Raw genomic sequence first — 13,796 nt, forward strand, 5'->3', positions numbered from 1 at the left:
CATTTATAAAATCGAATCATACATCTCTCAACCAATCCATTCAATTCAATTCACAAACTCACCATCAATTCTTAACACATCAACAATCATGTTTATTTTATACTCATCTGAGTTACAATCCAACACATACAAATTCATTTATCCTTTATGCACACATCGTATACCATATGCATAATCCATCAATAATTCATTCAGTTCATTCCTATCATATGGTCTTCTAGTCTAAGTTTTCACGTTACATTACATTTTATTTACGAGAAATGAAAATCATACCTTGGTAGATTTCTCCCTAAGTTCAGAACACCTAAAAAATCTCTCATTTCACAAGCTCCAAGCTTCCAAACATAAATTCCTCAAGTTTAATCACCCGGATTTCAATCCAAACCACCTAATTGATCTCTAAATCAACAAGAACACAATCTAATTTCACATAATATTACTATAATCATCAGAGGGTTCCCTAATTCAATAATTCACAAGGATTCAACAGTTCCTTACCTTACTTACGGATCAATTGGACAAAATTTAGTGATTATTTGCCGCTAGAGCTCACCTAAATCATTGGTGCACGAAATTGTAATCACACTTTTGCAACTTCACACAACTAACCAGCAAGTGCACTGGGTCGTCCAAGTAATAAAACCTTACGCGAGTAAGGGTCGATCCCACAGAGATTATCGGCTTGAAGCAAGCTATGGTCATCCTGTAAATCTTAGTCAGGCAGATTCAAATGGTTATGAGATTTTGATAATTAAAAGATAAGTAAAACGTAAATTAAAATAAAGGTACTAATGCAATCCATTGGTGGAAATTTTAGATAAGCGTTTGGAGATGCTTTGTTGCTTCTGAACCTCTACTTTCTTATTGACTTAATCCAATCATGCGTGCTCCCTTCCATGGCAAGCTGTATGTTGGTGGATCACCGTTGCCAATGGCTACCATCTGTCCTCCCAGTGAAAATGGTCCAAGTACGGGTTCCGCACGGCTAATCATCTGTCGGTTCTCACTTGTGTCGGAATAGAATCTTTCTATCCTTTTGCACACTGTCACTGTGCCAGTCGTGAGTTTGAAGCTCATCACAGTCATCCCTTTCTAGATCCTACTCGGAATACCACAGACAAGATTTAGACTTTTCGGATCTCAAGAATGCTGCCAATTGGTTTTAGCCTATACCACGAAGGTTCTAATTTCATGGATTTGAATGCTCTGTTGTCAGGCGAGGCGAGTCAAATCTGTGGATCAGAGACCCAAGAGATTATACTCCAGCTATCGTCCAATGACTACGTTGAACATCATGTAGACCGCTTGTGGTTGACAGGCACGCGAATCTTGGCTAAGCGAGTAACGAAGATAGCGGGTGATTGTCACAAGTCACCCCTTCATTCTGACTTAACTGAATTAAGTACGAGAGTATATCTTGGAGAAGAAGTAGACGTGAATTGAAAGAGAAATAATAGTACTTGCATTAATTCATGAAGAACAGCAGAGCTTCGCACCTTAATCTATGAGGTGTAGAAACTCCACCGTTGGAAAATACATAAGAGAGAAAGGTCTAGGCATGGCCGAATGGCCAGCCTCCCTCCAAGTGATCAAGGGATCAAAAGATGATCAAAAGATGAAATACAATAGTCAAAAGTGCTATTTATACTAAACTAGTTACTAGGGATTACAGAAAATAAGTAACTAATTGCAGATAGTGCAGAAATCCACTTTCGGGGCCCACTTGGTGTGTGTTTGGGCTGAGCTTTAAAACTTTCATGTGCATAGGCCATTTTTGGAGTTAAACGCCAGCTTGGATGCCAGTTTGGGCGTTTAACTCCAGTTCTGGTGCCAGTTTTGGCGTTTTACGCCAAAAAAGGGTCTCTGCTAGGCGTTTGCACACCAGTTTGGGCTATCAAATATCGGGCAAAGTATGGACTATTATACATTTCTGAAAAGACCAAGATGTCTACTTTCCAACACAATTGAGATCGCACCAATTGGGCTTCTGTAACTCCAGAAAATCCACTTCGAGTGCAGGAGGGTCAGAGTCCAACAGCATCTGCAGTCCTTTCTCATCCTCTGAATCAGACTTTTGCTCAGGTCCCTCAATTTCAGCTAGAAAATACCTGAAATTACAGAAAAACACACAAACTCATAGTAAAGTCTAGAAATGTGTTTTTTGCATAAAATCCACTAAAAATATACTAAAAAGTAACTAAAACATACTAAAAACTACCTAAAAACAATGCCAAAAAGCGTATAAATTATCCGCTTATCAATCATCAAAATCATATAATTCTTCAATACCCAAATCCCTAATTTTTGAAACTGAATAGAGAAGGTATGGGTGAGAAAATGTAAAATCCTTACAAAATTGTTCAGTGTGTTTTGTAGAGAATTCCGAGATGAATGCGTGGTCGTTGACGGCTTGTCAATCGGAGCTCCAGATTGAAAGTTATAGACAATTGAATTTTCGGAGATGTTAGGGTTAGGTTTTGACATGATTTTTCTCTCTTCTATGTGCTTCCACTAAAGCAATGGGCAAGAAGGCTGGTAATTAGGTTTATATAAGTGGGTCTTGGGTCCGGTTTAGACTCGGTTCGATCGGTTTGGTCTGTTGGCTTGTTTTGAGGCCACAATCTTTAAAATTAGTGTCAAAATTTCTATTTTAATTATTTCTACTTCATTAAACTATGAAACTTAATTTCTTAATTTCGTTTATTACTAATTAATTTATTAGTTAATTATTTACTAATTACCTGGAATTTACAGACATGGATCACTATTTCTGTGTGTAACATTTGTGGTGAAATTTTAATTAGCAATGGAAGGACTTAGAGTTTAGGGGACTATTATGGGAATGCACACGAGCAACTACCTTTCAAGAGTTTAAGGTATGGAAAGACAGTGGCCTAGAAAATGTGTCATAAGAGCAAGGTGTCCTTAAGTTAGTTAGTTATGACTTTTATATGCACAATGTTAATATCTCTCAATTCTTGTGATTCAAGCCAACTAAATTCACGATTTTCTCTTCTTTCAGGAATACATGAATAGGATCAAGAGGCTGAACGAGGATGCATGGGTGTATCTTGACAAGTGGCCTAGAGAGGCATGGACATGGTCACAGACACAACTCGAAACTGGACTCCATTTGCAACAATGCATGTGAGGTATTCAAAATTCAAAAATCAAAGAAGTCAGGAAAAAGCCAAAAATTATTCTTCTAGAAGAGGTGAGGATGTTCGTTGTGAGAACTATGGCTAAGAACAAGGTCATGTTGGATATTCATTTGGGGTTGTTACCACCATTAATTAAAAGTAGGCTTGAAATTGTTAGGAAAGAGTTCCGGAATTAGCATGCTATCAGGGCTGGAGATACTGGCTATGAGAAGTTTGAGGTTCATGGGCGTCCTACTAACCATATGGTTGACTTGGAAAAAAGATTGTGTACTGGTCAATTTTAGATGTTGACATATTGTATTTTCCAACCCTTTTTTTTTTCAGCTGGCTTAATGTTGTCTTATAAAAAGTTGAATTTTAAACTGCTTGGAAATAATTATTTGTAGGGATTCCATGCGTTCATGCTTGTGCTGCACTTGTCCGAGTGAATAAGCATTTAGAAGACTTTTGCCGCAAATTGATAATCATGGAGTCTTACAATGAAACATACGAGTACCACATTAATCCTCTACATGGCCAAGTATTCTAGGAACAAAGTCAGTATAACAGGCCATTGGCACCACCAATCAAGAGACAATCAGGGAACCTTCAAACAAAAAGGAGGAAAAATGCTGATGAAGGCACCAGTTCTAGTAAGAAAGCTAAGCCAAGTGCAACCATGAAAAGATAGCTAAGACAATTCACCTGCAAGTACTGTCTGCAAAAGGGTCATACTAAGAGAGGGTGTGAAAAAAAGAGGACTTTTGACATTAATTCTTTAATAAATTTTTTTATTAATTCTTCACTAATAATTCTGAAGAAGGTTTAGGGTCTTTGGTAGTGGCTGATGAGTTTGGATTTTTCTTTTTTGTTTGGTGTAGTTCACTAAAGCAACTACTAAAACAGCCACGAGACCTACAAAATTATCCCGTAGAAGAAGATCACCACCCCCAACCCTCTCTATAGCACTGGATCCAATGAAGGGTGCAAGTTCAGCCACTGCCTCACGATTCACAAATTTTCTGAAGTTTGTACCCACTCCTAGATTTAAGCACCTACAGAAGAAGTGAAACTTGATACTAGGATTTTATTTTTGTGAACTGTTCATCTTTTGTAAAAATAGTTGTGACTGTGCTCACTATAAAAAATTGTTCATTTTGTTAAGTTTAGTCAAGTATGTCATATTACTTGCTATGGTCAAATACTTCTGATTGTACTGTGTAAAAACTATGAATGCTTTGTGGTATTTTGATTTAGATTAAATAATATTATGGATGGTTTGAATCAACCTTTCTATTAATTATTAACTAGTAATGTTTGTTCATCTTACATGATATTACATTATAGAAAACTAACATCAATAATAGAACCATTGTGATGTTACCCCAAAAACTTTCATTCATTATATTACATAATGTTACATTGTCATGTTCTCAACTCTTTAACAGCACCATTCCTACAAAAACAACAACTACTAACAACCCAAACCCAAGAACTTGAGTCATGAATTTCAGATTTCTAATGTCTGCTTCCATTTTGTCCACCTGCCATGCAAAGTTCATTTTCCTTTCATCATCATCATCTCCTGGAACAATTTTTTCAATCAGCTCCTCTTGCACACAATCTGCCCAGATGAATAAGCCGCACAAGTTTTTTCCACTTATCTGTAAACAATCCTCCACAAATTAATGTTACAATAAAAAAATAAATTAAATTACAAACAAGTTACTTTCACTCGCATTATAGTTGGAACCACCTAAGCACAAGGCGACAACCACAACCGCACCACTTCGGAACCCACCCATGCCTGCTTTGCGCTGTGCTTTTTGTCCAATTTTCCATCAGCAATGACCGATTTGAGCTTCCTACAACGTGGCACCTAGTTCCTCTCATGGAGGACGACTATTGATGTAGACAAGAGACGAAGAACGAGACGTTGATGGAAAGAACCGGATATAGACTAAATTGGAGAATGGCAATATACTATCCATGTCATTTGTCCACAATGACTTTCTAGGTAACTGTGGCTGTGCCACATAAGCAAGTCCGTCGCTAAGTCATGCCGAAATTCGAGTGAAGGACCAGTATATAGCCCGATAGCAATCTCGAGGATATGAATAGTACAATTGAAATCTTAGGAATTAAATTGATACATGAGTCGAATCTGGAGAATCACTATAGAGATTTAGTTCCACCAAACCATTATTGCCACCATCAATCTCAATCCCTTCACTCGCTATCATCACCTCCAATTAGATAGTTTCATTTACCCCTTCGATATTTTGATAATATTCCATAAATTTCAAGAGTAGTTTTAAAATAAATCTAAAATATTAAGGATAAATTTTAATGAATAAAAAATTTTAGGTATAAAATTAAAAAAATTAAATATTAAAAATATTTAAAAAAATCGCAAACATTAGGAATAATATATTTTATCCAAAATTGAAGTTAAGAAAAAAAAAAGAAAAAGAGAGTGAGACAATATTAGAGAAGAATGAGAGATGATCTAATAACATTTTAGTTTGACAAAGATTAGCTAATATCTTTCCAATTTTGTCCTTTCTTTTCTTTTTACCTCTTACCACTTCTCTTTTTCGCTTTTTTCCTTTCTTTTTCCTTGCATCACTGCCACTATCAACCCCGAGCTCTTCACTTTTACCGCTATCACCACTCCCAGCTCTTAAATCCACCCACCACTTTTACCCTTCTCCATGCTCCACAACCAACCATCCCAATCAGATATCTTCACTTATCCCTTCAGTATTTTGATAATATTCCATAAATTTCAGCATTTTGATAACATGATTTATAATATTTCAAAAATTTCTGAATTTTTGTGGAGTATGGATAAGCATAAGCTATTGAATAAATCAGACAATTGGCATGCTGCTTGGCTCTAGATCCATGAGCATAGCCTTGGGAACGAACCTTTTTAGCTAATAGAAATGTTATTTAAAAAGCAAAATTAAAATGTTTTGAAAAGTATGATATAAAACTGAGACAAAATAAGACTTACATGTAAAATTAAAACCAAATATAAACCATATGTATATAAAATATACCTTTTCCTTAAAAATACTATCAATAATATAAAATCACTGATCATTGATATGATATAGTGTTGTTCATTACAAGAGGAACACGATAGTATTATCAAGTAGGAAGAAATCATAGAGTAGAACAATATCGAAACTAATCCCTAGAGATCTTGCATGATATAACAAGATATGATTTGGTAGACTTGTCCCCGCCCAAAAAACTTTTTTCTATTTTTCATTCAAGTGAAGCAATTTTCAATTCAGTTTTAACAAAAAAAAAAAAAGGAAAAAAAAAAAAAAAACAAAGCCTTGTCCCACTCCACAGATTCTTGAACAAAATGCTTTGATTTCTAATGTTCTTAGATCTGGTGTACATGTCCTTTAACAAGTTTCTTTAAAAGAAAACCAAACAAAGTTACCAGTTTGGTTTCACTTTCGTGGCAATTCTTGATGAGCATGCTATTCTCATATCTTACTAACATTGAATGATCGTTAAACAATTTCGGTGTAATGCCTCTAAATGGTAGTTGCATTTTTATTGATTTGTAAGTCAGGCTGGAAAAAGTTTAAGAAAAATACCCAAAGAAACACCGACGCTACTTGAAGATTTATTGTTCCTAAACCGTACAAAACTGGTATATACAGCAAGCCTTATATATCCACAAGTAAATGGAAGTCTGCCACTTTCTTATTCTATACATACCGGATCCTACAGCTGCTGAATTCTGTTCACGTGTGATGAAAATGAAAAACCAACTATCCAAACTGTCTTCCCGAAATACGCGAACGTGATCAAACCATTTGGAAGAACCAGCCAGAATCAATAAAGTACCTAAATCAATTCTGCAGAGAAGTTATTCAGAATTCATAACTAAATGCCAAGTAACAAGAACGGCAAGGAGAGAACAGTATGCTGCCAAATGAACCACAAGTAGAAAAATTAAATAAATAAAACGAACACTCAATTGCAAAGCTCAAATATTGTTTTGGATCTGTTGATAATGCGGGATGCTTTGCACTAAGCTTTAAAAGAAAAAGTATCTGGGAATGCTAGCCCCTTATGCAGGACCAAAAAGTACGTCTCTCACCAACTCTGCTGAAAGTTTTATATGCCTTTTCCAATAGTTAATATCTCTCACCAAAGTTTTAGGGGAGGTGCCTTGAACGGCAATAGCATTGGGATCATCGTTAAGGTAATTGCTAGCACTGACATTTTCATGAAAGCATGTTAAGAAGGTATTTATTCAGCAGACTAGCCACAGCGCCAAACAAGTGAAGGAGTTTCCTACTCTCCATAAAAATCTCATGGGATCAAATAAACCAAATAGCATTTCATAACTAACTCAGAATGAAAGCAATGCAAAAATAACCAAATCCTAAAGGACTATAAGTTCAAATTTATTTTATTGTATTACTTTAAAAGCTGCAAGGGAAACACAACTCGTATAAAGGATTAGTTTCGCCGTTTCTCATAACAATTGAAAACCGGGAAGTCCATAGAAAAACAAAGCTTAAGCAGAAACGGAATAGAATACATTTAAGGAACAATAATAGGTAATCACTTACAAATTATTTGCTATGTTGCAACTAATTTTGTTTCCTGGGGCAATCTTCATAATCACATTGCTACTCTTTGCAGGTATTTTCATTCAGTTGAAATTGCTTTCATTTTTTTTTCCTCAAATGCAAATTCTAGTTGTTTCTCCACGGACTTGAGAACAGCTGTTCGCTTGGATCTCAACTGGTATGGTGGAGATGCATTGTAAGCCTTGGGAAGGTCACTCTCATTGTCATGGCTTGCTGGATTCTCAGAGAACCTCCCAACCTCAGAACCAGAATTATCCTTGGTTCTCTCTGATTCATTAGAAGTACAAGAATGATTTTCTACCTTCAAAAGTTTACAAGGAGGGGTTTGTGTTTCGACTCTGTTCCGTCTCCTCCTCAATATGGAAGGAGTGTTTGGAAAAGTATCAGCAGCTTTTTTCAAAAATGATTCAGGTGTCTCACTGCATAATTCACTACCCTTCACACTAGCTGGAGTGAAGTAATCGATAGGCGACAACATCGGATTAGAGCAGTACTCATTCTGCAGGCTTAAAGAAAGATAATCTAAAGGAACTGAACCACTTAACTGAGGCGGCTCATAACACAAAGAACCACAGGTAGGACTTTCTTGGGAGAAAGTTGTTCTGATAGACCTGCTGCTGCAACTCATTTCACAATTGTCTACACACCGCTCAAACTTTGAGTTTACACTTAGTCCAGAATTCTCAAAATTTGTCCCACAAGTTATTCTGAAATTAACTATTGACACAGGCTTTGAGTTGCTACAGGCGAGATCTATGTTGGATGATCCAGGTTTGCATTCTACACCGTCAGAATCAGCAGATTCATTAGCAGGAACACTTGAAGAATCACGAACATCTCTAACTGTCCCTGGGGATGACTGATTCATGCCACTCTCATCTAGCATACTAATAGTTGTAGGTTCAGATGGTGTTTTAACAGCTAAATTTAATTCTTTACTTGAACAAACCGGAATTGTTTTAGAAGTAGAAAGTCTAATTGTATCTTTGACAGCAACTTGTGCATTGTTCTTTGGCACTGGTGGAAGTCTTCCTGTAGCTAAATAAAAATCCAACTTTTTCTTCAAAGAACTATTCCAGTGGTTCTTTATTGCATTATCAGTTCTGCATAAGAGAAATAATGTAGAAAAAATATTAGCATTTGTGACGAATACAATTTAAATGCCATGGAATTTAACAACACAAAATTATCTCCTACTACTTGTGCACATATAATCAACAAAATCCGCATCCTTTATATAACTTTTATGTGATAGCTATTCCAACTATTTACTCTACAAAAATATTTGAACCATAAAAGTGTGGTACTTCCATTATGTTCTGAACAACATTGAACAGATTTTTCAGCCCTAAAACAATGATGATGGACAAATCATTAAACTTTGTGTTGTTCAGAAGCCATATATGAACTAAGAGGATCCTCGAAAACTTCGGTGCTTATTAAGCTTAATCGACTTCCACATCAGTATGACAGCTGCAACTGTTTAGATGGATGCACAAAAAGAATATGAAACTGAACTGAGAAAGAAAAGAAACAGCAATAGTACAGGGCATTAAAGAGCCCTTGATTTCTCCTGTCCCCATGATAGTTCATAACTTCTTTACCTGTCTCTCTTTACACTAGAATTTGTTCATGGCTACACTGGCCATTGTTTACCAAGTTAAGACAAATTTGCTTACCTACAACCTCACAATAGGAGGTTTACTTTTACTTATCTTGAGTCACCAGCAGACATGGGTTGAGAAGCATACAATCATTTTAATGGAAATAGAGTTATGTTAGGATAGATTAATTTTGCTCAATTGACTTTATCCCTTTTCTTTGTTGTTTTTTGTTTTCATAATTTTGTGACCTTTTCTGCTTGTATTAAGAAGTACTTCTTTTATATTTATTTAAAAAAAAATGTAGGAAGAATACCTCCTCCTAGGAAAGCAAGAGGAAAATATCCACTTACCACCACAAAAACAACAAAATTCATGTTGAAAATCATTAGACAATGCCTCAAGATGATAACTCGTAATTTGAACAGTAACATCAAGATTTAAGCCCACTTCTTTTGCTTATCTATGTTCCATTATAATAAACAACAGAAATAATACGTAAGCATACCTTCCAGGAAGAACCTTGGCTATTTCAGCCCATTTGTTCCCATGGGTATGATGAGCATTTATCAGGGCCAATTCCTCGTCCAAAGTCCAGGCATCTTTCTTTATGTCAGGATTAAGATGATTGTGCCATCTGTAAGAATTTGAAAATGAAAGAGCAATTTTAAATTAAGCATTCCCTGTGCAAAGCCACTAATAGTAATGACATCATTTTAAATTCTAGTCAACCTACCGCTCTCGGCACTGTTTCCCTATTCGACCAGGCAAAGACCTGGCTATAAGAGACCATTTTGTAGGCCCAAATTTGGAGACCAGTTCAACAATTTTATCATCCTCCTGCACAAAACCTTTAACAAGTTCTGGATTGAGAACTTTTTGCCATCTGTGAAGGCATTGAACTTCTGTTCTATCAGGAAAATACTCAGCTGCATTTCATATTTTAAATTCAGGTCATTGAAATCAGCATAATGCTTACACAGTTACACTAAGCACTTAGAGTACCAAGCCACATAAACAACTTCCCATCATTCACAAACATAATCAATTTCCGTACATGGTGAATCGCACGGAAGATATTATAAGAGAGCCAGAGAGTCAAATACAGGTTGGGAAGTTTTCATTCCTGGTGGTTTAATTCTAACTTTTCTGCATTGCAACAAAGTAACAAGTTAACCAAATGCGTCCTCAAGCCTATATCTTTCAAATTTCATAATAAACTTATTTTCTTAAACTGCAGTATTCTCTAGTTCCACTTTAGAACTGAGTAAAACATCAATAATAGTTAAATGAAGAGGTTACAATAACATAGATATTCCGCTAAACATACATTTCATGTAACTAAGATAAAACATTAGTTGAGATTAATTTCAGAATGGATGATGGATGGTTCAACTCTGTGCAATGAATATACTGGCAAGCAAAATGATAAAGAGTATTTTACAGTAAAAATCATGCATTTTACTGATCCAAAAACAGTTACTTATGATCAACAATATTACTCTCTTCGGGTCAAATGTATCATGTAATTTATATATTCATGTAAGCTGAAGATAGCGACTCTTGATTATAAGTCTATAACCAACTATGCAATGCCATCTAAATCACACAAGATCATCACATAATTATTGAACTAGAATTTTCTTCCAATTCTTGCCCTTGTAAGTTGCAACAGCATTCCTTAATGTCTCATCCTGCACAAAATTGAAGAAAGGCATTAAGAGCAGATATTAACTTACATACAAGCAAGCAACAATGCAATGAAAATATAAGTGACAAAAGAATAGAAGTCTCCAAAGACAGAGTTAGAGAATAACCTCTTCTGCTGTCCAACCTCCCTTTGCACGCCTTATAGGGCCAGTGGTCCTCCTGAACAGAAAATATTCACACAATGAAAATCACAGCAAAAATTCAAAATAGATACATGTTCAACAATAAAAAGGAAATCATCTAGCAATGCAGATAGTAAAACATGCAGTAAAAGCACAAATAATTCATGATTAATAACGAACAACCGTAACACTGTAATCAGAAAGAGAGAGCTTAAATAAAGTTACCGGTGTAAGGGCGATGTAGATGCAGGGCTACACATCTCTGTGGACTTGTTAATTGGGCTGCCACTGCCTTCGGAAACAGAGGAGCAAGAAGCAGCAGTGGATTGCTTATTCTCCAGACAGCACGCTTCTGTTTTCAACTCAAGCATATAACTGAAATTGAAGCAACAAAAAAAAAAAAAAAAAAATAAGGATTAAAAAAAAAAAACCGTATGCGAACACATGTCGCAATTCCAATCATATATCAATAATGAAAACTCTAAAAATACACCTCATAATACAAAATACCCCAGACTTTCAAATTGAAACACAAAAACAAACAGAGAAACCCAGATTTTTAACTCAATTATCACATCAAAACATTTAAAACAACAAAAATACAGTAATGAAACTCACACATAAACTTTGTGAGAAAGAGGTATTCTTGTCTTTTGAGGTTCTATCGCATGAAAGCAGATTCCACTCTTCTCATCACACCAATAACACAATCCCCTCCCCATCTCTTTCACTCTCGGCTTGGACAAGTCCCAGGCTTTCAGCGGCGATAGATTCGGCACCAGATATCTGGAGGTGTGTAAAGAGCAGCGGTGAGAAGTGGAAAAACCATAAAAAAAAAACGCCGATTGTTCGTGAAGCTTTCCACAGAAATAGATGGATGGATGGATGGATTTGAAGGGCATTCAACATAATCTCTGATTTTGAGGTGATTCACAGAGAAAATAACATATTAGTGAGGTAAGTGTAAGTGTAAGTGTAAGTTTCTAAATGAGGTGCTCCACGTTCTTGCTCATTCCCGAAGTTGCCGTATTAGAGAAAGGGGAAAGGGCATGAAAAACTAAACACTTGTATTCAACGGAAAAAGAAATTAAAAAGGAAAGGAAACCATAAACCCAATTCAGCATGACACAAATCAAACTCTGTTTTTTATGTCAAAAGATAATCGCGAAGACTCGATCAAACATCAAAAACAAAGGGAAAAAGAAAGAAAGAATTGTGAAGAGTTGGAAAAAAAAAAAAACAAAGTAATTAAGTAAATAATAAGAACATAAAAAAGGTGAATTTCTCTGCATAGAGGGAACTACCTATGCTTGCAGAGAAGTGGAGGGAATCGAAGTGAAGCTCACAGAAGAATAGAAGAGGAGACCAGAGACCAGAATTGCTGCTCTTCTCTCAGCTACGGTTTCGCAAAATCCTCGACCGTTGAAACGAAGCGAAAAAAAGAATTTTAATTTTTTGTATCTGCTATTAAGTATTAACGTCTCCGTCTCTAGTAGCAGTGAAGCACCGACGTTTCCGTTAACTGCCGTTTAGTGCGAAAGCCGACATCTTCTCTAAACCGTCAGACGTCACATAACGGCACTCCCAAAAACGTTGGGCATATAAAATTTTAGGGGTGGTAAAACGGGTTGAACCTATCAGCCGACTCGCTAAACCCATTAAAAAAGCAGGTCGGGTTAGAATTTGGAGTCCGCCAAATTATAGCGGATTTTGGCGGGGCGGGACGGACTGGTCCGCCGGGTCGAAGATTTTTATTTTTCTTTTATTTTATTAAATAAAAGAGTGATTACTATTATAAAATTAATAATTATAGAATTTTCAAACACTTTTTTTGTTTTTGTTTTTATTTTTCTTTTAGTTATTAACTTTATTTATTTTATTTTATAATTTCGTATATTTGTTCGAACTATATGACTTATTTTTTAAAATAAAGATAGTTCTATTGACAAATATTATTTTGAACAATTTTATTGAAGTAAAAAATAAAAAAAATAATAAAAAAATATATTATAATTTGACTATTTTTAATTTGTATTTAATTTTTTAATTATTATTTTTTTGTTAATTTTAATGAATTTTATTTTTTTAAAAAAAAGAGTCAAGCGGGCTAGTCCGACAACCCATCAATTCACAACAAAACGGAACAAATTAGCATTTTAAACTTATTTTAGTTGGCAAAATGAATCGAACCGCTCATTTATGAGACAGACCTAAGCGGAACGAGACAGATTGGAACCCGCTTTGCCAACCGTATAAAATTTGAACCTCAAACAGTCATAACTCATGAGGCATTGAGGATAATGAGGTATACTTTAACTATAAAAAGCCTTTCAAAGAAAAAAAACTATAAAAAAGAAATAGAGAAAACAAACCTCGTAACTTTTGACGGATTTTTTGTGTGTCCATTATTTTTTTGATCTCCAAGTTTTAACAGATTTTGAGGTTAAGGAGGTGGATTAATTAATTGATTAATGAGTTAAACTGTTTACGTATTGGGCTTGGAAGGTTAGATCAAAGGTTGAGTGTATTTATTGATTTGGTGTTTAATTTTTTTAAATGCCATCACAATTTAAAAAATAAATAAATAAAAGACAG

At 35.4% G+C, this 13,796-nt stretch overlaps 1 protein-coding gene across 4 annotated transcripts; it reads right to left on the reverse strand.

The window, feature by feature from the left end:
• Window positions 1-4,585: 4,585 nt before the first annotated feature.
• On the reverse strand, window positions 4,586-11,578 carry LOC107484743 (transcription factor MYB3R-3). 4 transcript variants are annotated; one of them, XM_052259816.1, is made up of 8 exons: window positions 11,427-11,578; window positions 11,187-11,238; window positions 11,008-11,063; window positions 10,106-10,300; window positions 9,878-10,006; window positions 7,748-8,871; window positions 6,885-7,024; window positions 4,586-4,804 (listed from the first exon to the last, which is right to left on the reverse strand). In XM_052259816.1, exons 1-6 carry the CDS (start codon window positions 11,570-11,572, stop codon window positions 7,827-7,829), a joined length of 1,623 nt encoding a protein of 540 aa, XP_052115776.1. In that variant the 5' UTR covers window positions 11,573-11,578; the 3' UTR covers window positions 4,586-4,804; window positions 6,885-7,024; window positions 7,748-7,826. The 4 variants fall into 4 exon arrangements, with proteins under 4 accessions (XP_052115776.1, XP_052115775.1, XP_015960768.2 ...); XM_052259815.1 differs by lacking the exon at window positions 4,586-4,804 and adding an exon at window positions 5,726-5,898; XM_016105282.3 differs by lacking the exon at window positions 4,586-4,804 and having other exon boundaries at window positions 6,693-7,013.
• Between the last annotated feature and the right edge of the window lie 2,218 nt (window positions 11,579-13,796).

This window comes from Arachis duranensis, chromosome 4 (genome assembly GCF_000817695.3).
Source record: "Arachis duranensis cultivar V14167 chromosome 4, aradu.V14167.gnm2.J7QH, whole genome shotgun sequence".
Lineage (NCBI taxonomy): Eukaryota > Viridiplantae > Streptophyta > Magnoliopsida > Fabales > Fabaceae > Arachis > Arachis duranensis.